A 13,511-nucleotide genomic window follows, 5' to 3' on the forward strand; every position below is an offset into this window, starting at 1 on the left:
ATCAGCCTTCTCTCTGATCTCCCATCCTTGTGTCTCTCTCCACTTCAATCCATACTTCATGCTGCTGCCCAGATTATCTTTGTCCAGAAACGCTCTGGGCATATCACTCCCCTCCTCAAAAATCTCCAGTGGCTACCAATCAATCTGCGCATCAGGCAGAAACTCCTCACCCTGGGCTTCAAGGCTCTCCATCACCTCGCCCCCTCCTACCTCACCTCCCTTCTCTCCTTCTACAGCCCAGTCCGCACCCTCCGCTCCTCCACCGCTGATCTCCTCACCGTACCTCGCTCTCGCCTGTCCCGCCATCGACCCCCAGCCCACGTCATCCCCTGGGCCTGGAATGCCCTCCCTCTGCCCATCCGCCAAGCTAGCTCTCTTCCTCCCTTCAAGGCCCTGCTGAGAGCTCACCTCCTCCAGGAGGCCTTCCCAGACTGAGCCCCTTCCTTCCTCTCCCCCCTCGTCCCCCTCTCCATCCCCCCCATCTTACCTCCTTCCCTTCCCCACAGCACCTGTATATATGTATATATGTTTGTACATATTTTTTACTCTATTTATTTATTTATTTTATTTGTACATATCTATTCTATTTATTTTATTTTGTTAGTATGTTTGGTTTTGTTCTCTGTCTCCCCCTTTTAGACTGTGAGCCCACTGTTGGGTAGGGACTGTCTCTATATGTTGCCAATTTGTACTTCCCAAGCGCTTAGTACAGTGCTCTGCACATAGTAAGCACTCAGTAAATACGATTGATGATGATGATTCCGTTTTTGGTATCAATAACAGGAGTATGTTTGGCACTAGCAGATACAAGTGTCCCCAAAATTTTTTGCAATGACTAAGATTGGAACAGTTTAGCATTATTCTTGCTGCTATTAGTGATGAACAATTCATAATGACTGTCGTGCTTTCACAACTACCTACTCCAAAAAATTCAACTTTGTGGGATGGGAAAGTCCACCAACTCTCTCAAGTGCTTAGCACAGTGCTCTGCATACAGTAAGCACTCAATAAACACCACTGATGACGATTAATATTAAGTGCATCTTTTCCATTATGAAAAGCTTGTATTTGAATTCTAGATAGATATACTGCTACCTAAAGGATGCCCACAAGCTAATTAGAAACTTCACAGCTAGCCCACAGATATGAGTTCCCATTCATGGGGAACCAAATTGTCTTGAAGACAATTTCCAGAGGGTGGTTGACTGCTAAATGCTGAAAAAGGGCAAAGAGGAAGAATGTTTGAGAATTATCCTTAAGGAAGGCAAATAGAAGAAGTGGCTTAGTCCAAATACACTGTGATTTTCAATCTTAGCTCCCCTTTGTCTTGGTAAACTCAATTTACACCTTTTCACATTAACGTAAACCCTTATTCACAATTCTACTGAGTTACATGTTGAATTTTTACACAGAAAACCAGCACATCACAGGGAAAAAGAAAATCAGGGTATTTTAAACAATATCTTCAAAAAACTCCATTACTTTTAAACTTAAGATTATATAATTATACATCTATAGAATATGAGAATGAACTCCGAAGAGTACTCATCAGGTGCTGCTTCTGAGTAAAACAAACTTATTTTTCAGTAACTCAGAAACTGATAACGTGGCATCCCAGTAAATTATCTTAAAAACTAATGTAAGCATTCAATATACTAGAAAAAAATGAGTAAAGGCAAGGGTCCACTTCAAATATTTTGAGTTGAGACAACCAGAGCTAGAGTTCTAAAAATACATTCTGTTTCATCTTTATGGAATATCGATTTTGACTTCACAACACTTGCTTCCTTTATAGTACTGGCACTAGGGATGCACGTATTTGAGGTAGACGACGCATAGAAATCATGGAAAAATGGGGAAACAGTTTTAAAACCTCGATTGGGGCAAGGATTGAAGTGATTGAGAAGGGAAAAGAAGTGCAGAAAAAAATGAGGGAGAGGGAGTTAAAGGGAGGAAGGACTCACCAGGGAGTCACTCTACAGAGTTAATATGTCCATTTTACTTCCAGTGAAAGTAAATCAGCTGCCCTATTGTGGACCTGTCTGTCTACCCTTCTAGACTGTAAATTCCTTGCAGTCAGGGATTGTATTATCATTTCTGTTATACTGAGTTCTCCTAAATGCTTTAGTACGGTGCTCTGGACTAAGAAAACACTTAATAAAGGCCATTGATGAACTGATTGATCAGATTCAATATAAATACAATAATGTGGCCAATATCACTTTTCTATAGTTGAATGAAAAGATAATTGTGAGTAATTATGATTGAAAATGGTATATATACTTGGAGAACCAAGAACTCAGCTATGATTGATAGATTGTAAGCTTGTTGAGGGCAGAGAATGTGTCTGTTACATTGTTGTATTGTACTCCCCCAAGCGCTTAGTACAGTGCTCTGTAAACAGTAAACACTCAATAAATACGACTGACTTACTGACACAAGAAAACTGGTTCTGACTTCCAATGTTCTGCATCATAAATCCAACAACTTCCTATATATTTATAGAAAAATGATATGCTAGTAGCAAATCTACCAATTTTTACCATTGAAGTTTAATAACATTGCAAGAATATCACAATGGACTTCTGAAATCATAGATCAACAGGATATATTCCGATTAAAACAAAAAAATTATAGAGAGAGTTTATTACCATGGTTACACGTTTTCAGAACAGGCCTCTGTGAGTCTGGGCTGAGACTTTGTCGTATGTCTGTGAAGCAAGAATAAAACAAATATGATAATCCAATAACCTTAAAAAGTAAAGTGTTCTGGACTCTTCTGTCTCCCCTTTTAGTTGGGTGCTTCCTGAAGTCATCATCATTCAATAAGTGACTTGACTCAATGGAGAATGTTATGACATTCACTTCCTATTTAATAATATCACAAACCCCACAGAGGAAAATGTGCATATGGTTCTAAGGTGAGGCTTGTCATACTAATCAGGCTACACAGAATGATTCAGTGCAATGATTTTCAAAGTGGTAGTGACGTCAGTCAACTGGAAAGAGCATCTTTCTGATATTTGTCACAGCAAGAACAGGATTAGGCAGGCTTGGCACTTTCGAGCCATTGTAGCCGACAACACTGCATTCATGAGGCATGCTTTTAAAAGAGGTGGGGGGAAAAACGGAAAATTTTTCTTTGCCATACTATCCTAGAAAGCCACAAGAAACAAGTATAATATTCACCTTTAGGCTTTGGCGTCCTTTTTCTTCGGTCGCGGAAAGCGGCGCCTGACTGCAATGCCTCAAGCAGGCTGTCCATCACGCCGGTTTCATCACCTTCTGTGGAAAGAGATTGTGGGAATTCCATCAGGCCTCAGGGTTACCATAGCAATGTCAAAGCAAGCAAGGGACTAGGGAGGGAGAGATTGGAAAAAGAAATCAAAACACCATGACTAAAGCAGCAATTGCATACTGAGAACAGGCCTCTAATTCCTTCATAACTCTGTCCTTTTTAAGTGAAATTTGTCTCAATTTTGTAGTGTTTAGAAATGAGGATCCAAGTTCAAATGATTGACTTCAGAACAGCCTTTTTAGACTGGAACAGTCGATACTTAGTAAATGAAATACAGTTTCAATCATATCTTACTTATCTCTGGTTATCATAATTACATTTCCCTTTTAGACTGTGAGCCCACTGTTGGGTAGGGACTGTCTCTATATGTTGCCAATTTGTACTTCCCAAGCGCTTAGTACAGTGCTCTGCACACAGTAAGCGCTCAATAAATACGATTGATGATGATGATGATTTCCCTTGAGGAATTTTATTACTTTCAGGGTATTCCCTTTTTACTCTAAAATCGACCAGATGTATAATATAAAATGTTTTTGTTATGGCTATTGTCCAGGCTCATAGATTACACTTTCACACAAACTTTTACTGATGAGTCTAGCGATCTGACATATCAGGTAATAACTGTCATCTGACAAAGGAAAAATTAATATCTTGTAACAGATTCTTGCAATGATGCACAATTACAGATAAGGTGAATTGGTTTTACCCTTTAGGAAGCAAAAAACTGTAAGCAAATTAAAGGAATTTCTCCCAAAATAAATTACGGCCCACATTAGCTTCTGAGACTTCAATTATACCATTGTTACATATTACATATGTTACATATCTTTGACAAATCATGGGATGCAAACAGGAAAATTCCCCAGCAAGGAACAAAACATCTTCAGCACGTAACTACTATGTTTTTGACTGTGCATTCTATTATGTATTTTGATATACTGTTGTGGGCAGGGAACATGTCTACCAACTATTATATTTTACTCTCCCAAGTGCTTAGTACAGTGCTCTGCACACAGTAAGCACTCAATAAACATGACTGATTGATTACACTGTTTGCAACTATTTTGGGGTCTTGTCTCTCCCCCCTTAGAATGTAAAGTCCTAGAGGGCAGGGACTATGTTACTTTGCTTGCCTGTACTTCTTAAGTACTTACTATTGTGCATTGCACTGACTGGTTTCTCAGTAAACACTTCTATTTTAGTAGCAGCATTATGAAATTCGCAGAACCTTGCATCTACAGACTTAAAAGAGTATGATGTATTTTAAGAGACTGACATCTCTGGAGCTTTGTCCAGAGCCTAAGGATGAGGATATTCCTAGTCATCCAAGAGTTTAAAAAAAAATTATATGGCTTCCCACAGTAAAGTCGTTCTTTGTCAAAACTCTTAAACCTGGGGAAAAAATTTATACATAGCATGATGTACATTTACACTAAGCATACAGTTATAAACCAATACCCAAAAATAAAATTTATGCATATTCCATCTACAACAGTGCATACTCCAGAAGTACTGTTAATAGCTATTAGAATGTACTTAATGTGGCCATTTGATCCTGGTTTAGCCATTTGCTGCTGTCACAACTTCTCTGAGCTTTAGTTTACTATCAGTAAAATGGGGATTAAATCCTAATCCACCCTGCTTAGATTGTGAGCCTTGGGGGGAAAGGGAGTGTGTCCAACCTGATTATCTTTTATCTACCCCAAAACTTAATACAGTGCTTGGCACATGTTAAGTGCTTAATAAATACTTTAATTATTTGATAAGACCTTTTGTGATACTGTAACTGACAGCAATATGGCTTAAAGGCATGGAGAAACACTATTTTTCCCCGGTGTGTTTCTTGCATGCCAGCATAATGTAATTTCAACACACATCTTCTGCATGACTGCAGAAGGAAATGAAAAGGTATGCTTTATGGAGAAGAAAATCCCATTAAGTATTCTCTCGTTCAAAGGAAATGTCATAACAAAGGAAATAAGGGAGGATGAGGAAGACATTCTTCCTGTCTCACAAGCCCATAACCTTGGTGTTATCCTTGACTCCTCTCTCTCATTCAATGCACATATTCAATCTGTCTCTAAATCCTGTCGGTTCAACCTTCACCACATCGCTAAAATCCACCCTTTCCTCTCCATCCAAACTGGTACCACATTAGTATAATCACTCATCCTATCCTGCCTGGATTACTACATCAGCCTCCTTGCTGACCTCCCTGCTTCCTGTCTCTCCCGACTCCAGTCCATACTTGTCTCGGCTGCCCAGATCACTTTTCTACAGAAACGTTAAGGACATCCTGCTTCTCAAAAAATTCCAGTGGTTGTCCATCCATCTCTGCATCAAAACTCCTCACCACTGGCTTAAAAGCACTCTACCACCCTGCATCCGTCTACGTCACCTCACTACACTTCTTCTACAACCCAGCCCACACACTTTACTCCTCTAATGCTAACCTTCTCACTGTGTCTCAATCTCACCTATCTCACCACCGACCCCCTAGCCCATGTCCTACCTTTGGCCTGGAACGTGCTCCGGCCTCAAATCTGACTCTTCCCCGCTTAAAATCCCTATTGAAGGCATATCTCCTACAAGAGGTCTTCCCAGAGTAAGCCCCTCCTTTCCCAATCTCCCACTCCTTTCTGCCTGGCCCTGACTTTGATATTCCTCCCTCACAGCCCCACAGCACTTATGTACATATCGCTAGTTAATTCATTTGTATTGATGTCTGTCTCCCCCTGTCTAGACTGTAAGCTTGTGAGCAGGGAATGTGTCTCTTTACTGTTGCTTTGTACTCTGCCAAGCACTCAGTACAGCGTTCTGCACACAGTAAGCACTCAATAAATATGATTGAATGAATGAAAGACTGTTCAAACTGTAGTTTCTTAAAATTGAATAAGAATGGTCTTTCAAATTACATCATGTCCCAATATGAAAATTATGATGTAACAGCTATTGATTTTTGTGCCTGAATTGGTTATAATACAATCTCCAACATACACCAACATTAATTTATTTACATATAATGGATACATATATATCACTAATAATAGTAGTAATAATTGTATTTACCAAGCACTTGCTGTGTCAAGCACTGCACTAAGACCTAAGGTAGCTACAAATAACCAGGTCCCACATGGGGCTCACAGTCTAAAGTAGAAAGGAGAACAGATATTGAATAGAAAGCGTAATGAATCCCCATTTTGCAGATGAGAGAACTGAGGCACAGAGACGTGAAGTGACTTGGCCAAGGTCACACATTAGGCAAAGGCAGAGCCAGGATTAGAACCCAGGTCCTTTAACTCTCAGGTCTTGGATGTCTCCACTAGGCTACACTGCTTTTCCATCTATCTAGATGTAGACCTAGCTCTATAGGTGGGACAACTGTGTCCACCCTGATTATCTTGAATTTACCCCAGATCTTAGCACAGTGCTTGACACATAGTAAGCACTTTACAAACACCAAGATTTCTACAATATATTCACACAACACCAACCATAATGCCAAAGAGAAGAATATGAGTATAAAGGAACCTAAGAATGCTTTTCCAGGATGGATGTTCTTAAATGCTGGTATCATTCATTCAATCATATTTATTGAGCGCTTACTGTGTGCAAAACACTTTACTAAGCACTTGATAGAGTACAGTATAACATCAGACACATTACCTGTCCACAACGAGCTCACAGTGTAGAGGGGGAGACAGACATTAATACAAATAAATGAATTGATAAATACATTACAGATATATACATACGTGCTGTGGGGAAGGGAGGGACGATGAATGAAGGAGCAAGTATGAGTGTGCAGAAGGGAGTGGAAGAAGAGGAGAGGAGGGCTCAGACAGGTAAGGCTTCCTGGAGGAGATGTGCCTTCAACAAGGCTTGGAAGTGGGGGAGAGCAATTATCTGTCTGACATGAGGAGGGAGGGTGTTACAGGCCAGAGGTAAGATGTGGGCAAGAGGTCGGCAGTGAGATAGATGTGATTTAAGTACAGTGAGAAGGTTAGCATTAAAGGAACAAAGAGTGGGCTGTATAGGAGACTAGTGAGGTGAGGTAGGAGGGTGCAAGGTGATTAAGTGTTTTAGAGCCAATGGTGAGAAGTTTTTCTTGATTCAGAGGTGGTTGGGAAACGACTGGAGTTTCGTGAAGGAACATTTTTGAAGGAAAATGATTAGGGCAGCAGAATGGAGTATGGCCTGGAGTGGAAAGAGACAGGAGGGAGGGAGGTCAACAAGGAGGCTGATATAATAATCAGTGAGGGATAGGATAAGTGCTTGTATTAATGCGGTAGCAGTTTGGATGGAGAGGAAGGGGCGGATTTTGGTGATGTTGTGAAGGTAGAACTGACAGGATTTAGTGATGGCTTGAATACTTGGGTGGAAAGAGAAGGAGGAGTCAAGGATACCACCAAGGTTATGGACTTGAGAGACACGAAGGATGGTGGTGTCATCAACAGTGATGGGAAAGAGAGCAGAAGGACAGGGTTTTGGTGGGAAGATAAGAAGTTCAGTTTTAGCCATAGTTTGAGATGATGGGAGGACATCCAAGTAGAGATGTCTTGAAGGCAGAGGAAATGCAAGACTGCAGAGAGGGAGAAGGATCAGGGCTGGAGATGTAGATTTGGGTGCCATCAGCATAGAGGTGATAGTTGAAGCCTTGTGAGTTAATGAGTTTTCCAAGGGAGTGACTGTAGATGGAGAAAAGAAAGGGGACCCAGAACTGAACCTCGAGGGACATCCACGGTTAGGGGATGGGAGGCAGAAGAAGAACCCACAAAAGAGACTCAGAATGAGCGGCCAGAGAGCTAGGAGGAGAACCAAGAGAGGACAGTGTAAGTGAAACTAAGGTTGGATAATGTTTCCATGAGGAGAGAGTGGTTGACAGTGTCAAAGGCAGCTGAGAGGTCAAGGTGGATTAGGATGCAGTATAAACCGTTGGGTTTGGCAAGAAGATCACTGGTGACCTGACCTATGAGAGGGTGGTTTCTGTAGAGAAAAGGGAATGGAAGCCAGATTGGAGGGGGTCAAGGAGAGAATTGGAGGAGAGGAACGTTAAGGCAGCGGGTGTATCATGGGAAAATTACTCAAAGCAACAAATAGCAAGGTAATTGGAGAGCCAAGAAAGGTTCAAAGGAGTGTAATGAAACATCAATCAATCAATCGTATTTATTGAGCGCTTACTGTGTGCAGAGCACACATCAAATAAAGTATACATTTTTACAAAATTTAAAAGAACTCAAGAAAAAGTTGAGGAGTTGGGATTAGCGGGCTGGAGAAAGGAAGAATGAATAATTATTTAGGCTTTTCAAGATTATTAAGACTTACACAAACAATAGCTAATACTTTTTCATCTCCATTCAGATAGACAGTGCCTGGTTGGTAAAGGAGGTGTTTAAAAAAACAATAAAATAATGATTTGGGGATCTATCTGTTGACTTTTGTTAGCCATGAAATTTTAACCCCATACTTCATGAATTAAGCAGGGATCCTTCTTCCTATATCTGGGTTCATTTATAAAATGTATCAGAGTGAAATGAATAAATGATAAGCCCTTTCTAAAAATTTAATGATTTTGAATGAGGAATTTTTTATAATTGTAAGCCAATCCCTTTTTATTGCAAAACTAAGGATAGACATTGCAGTCTTGCTCAACACTTCTTTGTGAGTAGTGCATTTTAATACGGGTGCTCTTACAGAACACTTCCTCATAGTGGTCTTGTAACTGCACATGTGCTCTGAGCAGTTTATATGAATTTTCAAGGGTGGGCACACAGAGGCCAATTGTGGAGTGACACACAGAGCTGCTGTGTTTCGCATTGAACTTACCCCTTCAGTGGATAACCTATAAGGCATCACAACTTCACAGGACATTACCAGTATTACAGGGGTCAGGTGCATAGAAAAACCCCAAAAGCTTAAGCCTGGAAGTGAATTATTTGTACAGAAATGTTTGGATGAGGGTGAGAATGTCAGATAGACTTATGCAATGCTTCTGACATGATGAGGACATTGATGCTAACTTGTGTACATATACCACAACATTGAATTATTTTACTCTGATCAAATTTATAAATGAACACAGATCTAGGGAAATCTGATTCCTGCTTAATCATTATAAATTACTGGCGTATATTTACAATCTTATTTCATCATAAAACTAGCAATCCCCTTGACCAGCACCTCTGACCATCCCTTTGCACATTATTGAAATACTTGCACTCTTCTCCTCTCCCTCACTGTCACCTTTACCACTCAGTGTCCATTGGCTCATTCCCCTGATGTCGAACATGCCCAATTGTGCCTTATCTCTCCACAAAATCCTCTTACTGCATCCTCCATCTATTGCACCACCTATTTCCTATCACTCCTGTCCAAACTCCTTAAACAAGTTGTTTAGGTCTGTCTCCCTTCCTCTATACTGGGAGTTCCTTGTGGACAGGGACAGTCTCTCTTTATTGCAGTATTGTACTTTCCCAAGATTTTAGTACAATGCTTTGCACACAGTAAGCGCTCAATAAATACGATTGAATGAATGAATTCCCATTGGCTTCACTTCTCGTATAACTCATTCCATTACGCCATGCAAATCAGCTCCACCCTCTCCAATCCTATCTGTAATTTGTTTAAATAACTACCTGCCCATGAAGAATGAAGGCAGGGATCTTCCATCTATTGCCCTATTCACTCATTCATTCATTCCTATTTATTTACTGTGTGCAGAGCACTGTACTAAGCACTTGTGAGAATACAGTAGAATGAGAAACAGACACATTCATATTCCCTACCCAAAACGAACTTACAGTCTCGATGGGGGGAGACAAACATTGATATAAGTAAATTACAGTTGTAGTAAGTGTTGTGGGGATGGGCGGGGCAAGGTGATTGAGTGCTTTAAAGCCAAAGGTGAGGAGTTTTTGTTTGATGTGGAGGTAGATGGGTAGCCACTGGAGTTATCTGAGGAGTGGGGTGACATGTTCTGAATGCTTTTGTAGAAAAATGATCTGGGCATCAGAGTGAAGTATGGACTGGAGTGGGGAGAGACAGGAGGCTGGAAGGTCAGCAAGGAGGCTGATGTAGTATTTCAGGCGGGATAGGATGAGTGATGTTAGCAGTTTGGTTGGAGAGGAAAGGATGGATTTTATCAATGCTGTGAAGGTGGAGCTGACAGGATTTAGTGATGGATGGAATATGTGGGTTGAATGATAGCAAGGAGTCAAGGATAACACCAAGGTTACGGCTTGTAAGACAGAAAGGATGGTGGTGCCATCTACAGTGATGGGAAAGTCAGCAGGGGACAGGATGTGTGAAGATAAGGAGTTTTGTTTTGTACATGTTAAGATTGAGATAATGGGAGGATATTCATTCATTCTTTCAATCGTATTTATTGAGCGATTACTGTGTGCAGAGCACTGTACTAAGCGCTTGGGAAGTACAAGTTGGCGACATATAGAGATGGTCCCTACACAGCAACGGGCTCACAGTCTAGAAGGGGGAGAAAGACAACAAAACAAAACATGTGGACAGGTGTCAAGTCGTCAGAATAAATAATATTAAAGCTAAATGCGCATCATTAACAAAATAAATAGAATAGTAAATATGTACAAGTAAAATAAATAGAGTAATAAATCTGTATAAACATATATACAGGTGCTGTGGGGAGAGGAAGGAGGTAGGGCGGGGGGATGGGGAGGAGGAGAGGAAAAAAGGGGGATCAGTCTGGGAAGGCTTCTTGGAAGAGGTGAGCTCTCAGTAGGGCTTTGAAGGGAGAAAGAGAGCTAGGTTGGCGGATGTGCAGAGGGAGGGCATTCTAGGCCAGGCGGAGGACATGGGCCGGGGGTCGACGGGGGGACAGGTGAGAATGACGTACAGTGAGGAGGTTAGCGGTGGCAGAGGAGCGGAGGGTGCGGGCTGGGCTGTAGAAGGACAGAGGGGAGGTGAGATAGGAGGGAGCGAGGTGATGGAGAGCCTTGAAACCGAGAGTGAAGAGCTTTTCCTTGATGTGTAGGTTGACAGGCAGCCACTGGAGATTTTTGAAGAGGGGAGTAACATGCCCAGAGCATTTCTGCACAAAGATCAATCAATCGTATTTATTGAGCGCTTACTGTGTGCAGATCACTGTACTAAGCGCTTGGGAAGTACAAGTTGGCAACATATAGAGACAGTCCCTACCCAACAGTGGGCTCACAGTCTAAAAGGGGGAGACAGAGAACAAAACCAAACATACTAACAAAATAAAATGAATAGAATAGATATGTACAGGTAAAATAGAGTAATAAATATGTACAAACATATATACATATATACAGGTGCTGTGGGGAAGGGAAGGAGGTAATATGGGGGGATGGAAAGGGGGACAAGAGGGAGAGGAAGGAAGGGGCTCAGTCTGCGAAGGCCTCCTGGAGGAGGTGAGCTCTCAGTAGGGCCGTGAAGGGAGGAAGAGAGCTAGCAAAGATGATCTGGGCAGCAGCGTGAAGTACAGACTGAAGTGGGAAGAGACAGGAAGATGGGAGATCAGAGAGAAGGCTGATGCAGTAATCCAGTCAGGATAAAATGAGAGACTGAACCAGCAAGATAGCGGTTTGGATGGAGAGGAAAGGGCAGATCTTGGCGATGTTGCGGAGGTGAGACCGGCAGGTTTCGATGATGGATTGGATATGCAGGGCGAACGAGAGAGCAGAGTCAAGGATGACACCAAGGTTGCAGGCTTGTGAGATGGGAAGGATGGTAGTGCCGTCTACAGTGACGGGAAAGTCAGGGAGAGGGCAGGGTTTGGGAGGGAAGATAAGGAGTTCAGTCTTGGACATACTGAGTTTTAGATGGCGGGCAGACATCCAGATGGAGATGTCCTGAAGTCAGGAGGAGACCCGAGCCTGAAGGGAGGGAGAGAGAGCAGGGGCAGAGATGTAGATTTGGGTGTCATCAGCATAGAGATGATAGTTGAAGCCGTGGGAGCGAATGAGTTCACCAAGGGAGTGAGTGTAGAGAAAAGAAGGGGACCAAGAACTGACCCTTGAGGAACCACTACAGTAAGGGGATGGGAGGAGAGGAGGAGCCCACAAAGGAGACTGAGAATGAACGGCCGGAGAGATAAGAGGAGAACCAGGAGAGTTCGGAGTCTGTGAAGCCAAGGTTGGATAGTGTGTTGAGGAGAAGGGGGTGGTCCACAGTGTCAAAGGCAGCTGAGAGGTCAAGGAGGATTAGTATAGAGTAGGAGCTGTTGGCTTTGGCAAGAAGGAGGTCATTCGTGACCTTTGAGAGGGCAGTTTCGGTGGAGTGTAGGGGATGGAAGCCAGATTGGAGGGGGTCAAGGAGAGAGTTGGCATCAAGGAATTCGAGGCAGCGGGTGCAGACGACTTGTTTTAGGAGTTTGGAAAGGAATGGTAGGAGGGATATCCAAGTAGAGATGTTTTAAAGGCAGGAGGAAATGAGATAATGCATAGAGGGATAGAGATAAGGGCTGGAGATGTAGATGTGGGTGGTATCATCCACAAAGAGGTGGTAGTTGAAACCAATAGGACCTAGATATTAACCTTGAGGGACCCACAAGAGTAAGTGGGTGGGAGGCAGAGGAGAAGCCCATGAAAGATTGAGAATAAGTGGCCAGAAAGATAGGAGAACCAAGAGAGGACAATGTCAGTGAAGCTGATGTTGGATAATGTTTCCAGAAGAAGGGGACGGTCAACTGTGTCGAAGGTAGCTGAGGGGTCGAGGAGGATTAGGCTCCATCTACTTCCTACCACTCCTGTTCAAACTCCTTGAATGATTTGGTTATTGCCATTGACTCCGCTTCTCTAACTCATTCCATGACTCCATGTAAACCAGTTTACATCCCCTCTACATCTATCTGTAATTTGTTTAAATGTCTGTATCCCCATAAAGGCAGGATTGTGTATATCAACTGCATTATACGGTACTCTCCCAAGTGCTCAATAAACTGTTTAGATTAACTGCTGTTTCCAGTCATCAATGACTATCAAATCTAATGGACTCTACTCCAACCTAATCCTCTTGTCAGTGATTCTTGTTAAGTTCTTACTGTGTATGTTTCAAGCACTATTCTAGGTTCTGGGCTAGATACTAGATACCTAGTCCTTGTCCCACATGGGGCTCAAGAATCTAAGTAGGAGGGAGCAGGATTTAGCACCACCATCCTTCCCGTCTCACAAGTCCATGACCTTTGTATTATCCTTGACTCCTGTCTCGTTCCACCGAC

The 13,511-nt window shown here is 42.2% G+C and overlaps 1 protein-coding gene across 3 annotated transcripts in view; it reads right to left on the bottom strand.

Annotated features, from left to right (window-relative positions):
• DIAPH3 (diaphanous related formin 3) overlaps positions 1 to 13,511 on the bottom strand; it is a 322,031-nt gene that overhangs the window by 79,775 nt on the left and 228,745 nt on the right. For all 3 annotated transcript variants that reach the window (XR_005448450.1, XM_038741262.1, XM_038741271.1), the window contains 2 exons: positions 3,190 to 3,285; positions 2,652 to 2,711 (listed from right to left, as the gene is read on the bottom strand). Coding sequence is in view for 2 of the 3 variants with exons in the window: in XM_038741262.1 (XP_038597190.1) it covers positions 2,652 to 2,711; positions 3,190 to 3,285 (156 nt within the window). In the remaining variant the exon portion in view is untranslated. The remainder of the gene's footprint in view (positions 1 to 2,651; positions 2,712 to 3,189; positions 3,286 to 13,511) is intronic.

The sequence above is a fragment of the Tachyglossus aculeatus genome, chromosome 2 (assembly GCF_015852505.1).
Source record: "Tachyglossus aculeatus isolate mTacAcu1 chromosome 2, mTacAcu1.pri, whole genome shotgun sequence".
In the NCBI taxonomy this organism is placed as follows: Eukaryota; Metazoa; Chordata; class Mammalia; order Monotremata; family Tachyglossidae; genus Tachyglossus; species Tachyglossus aculeatus.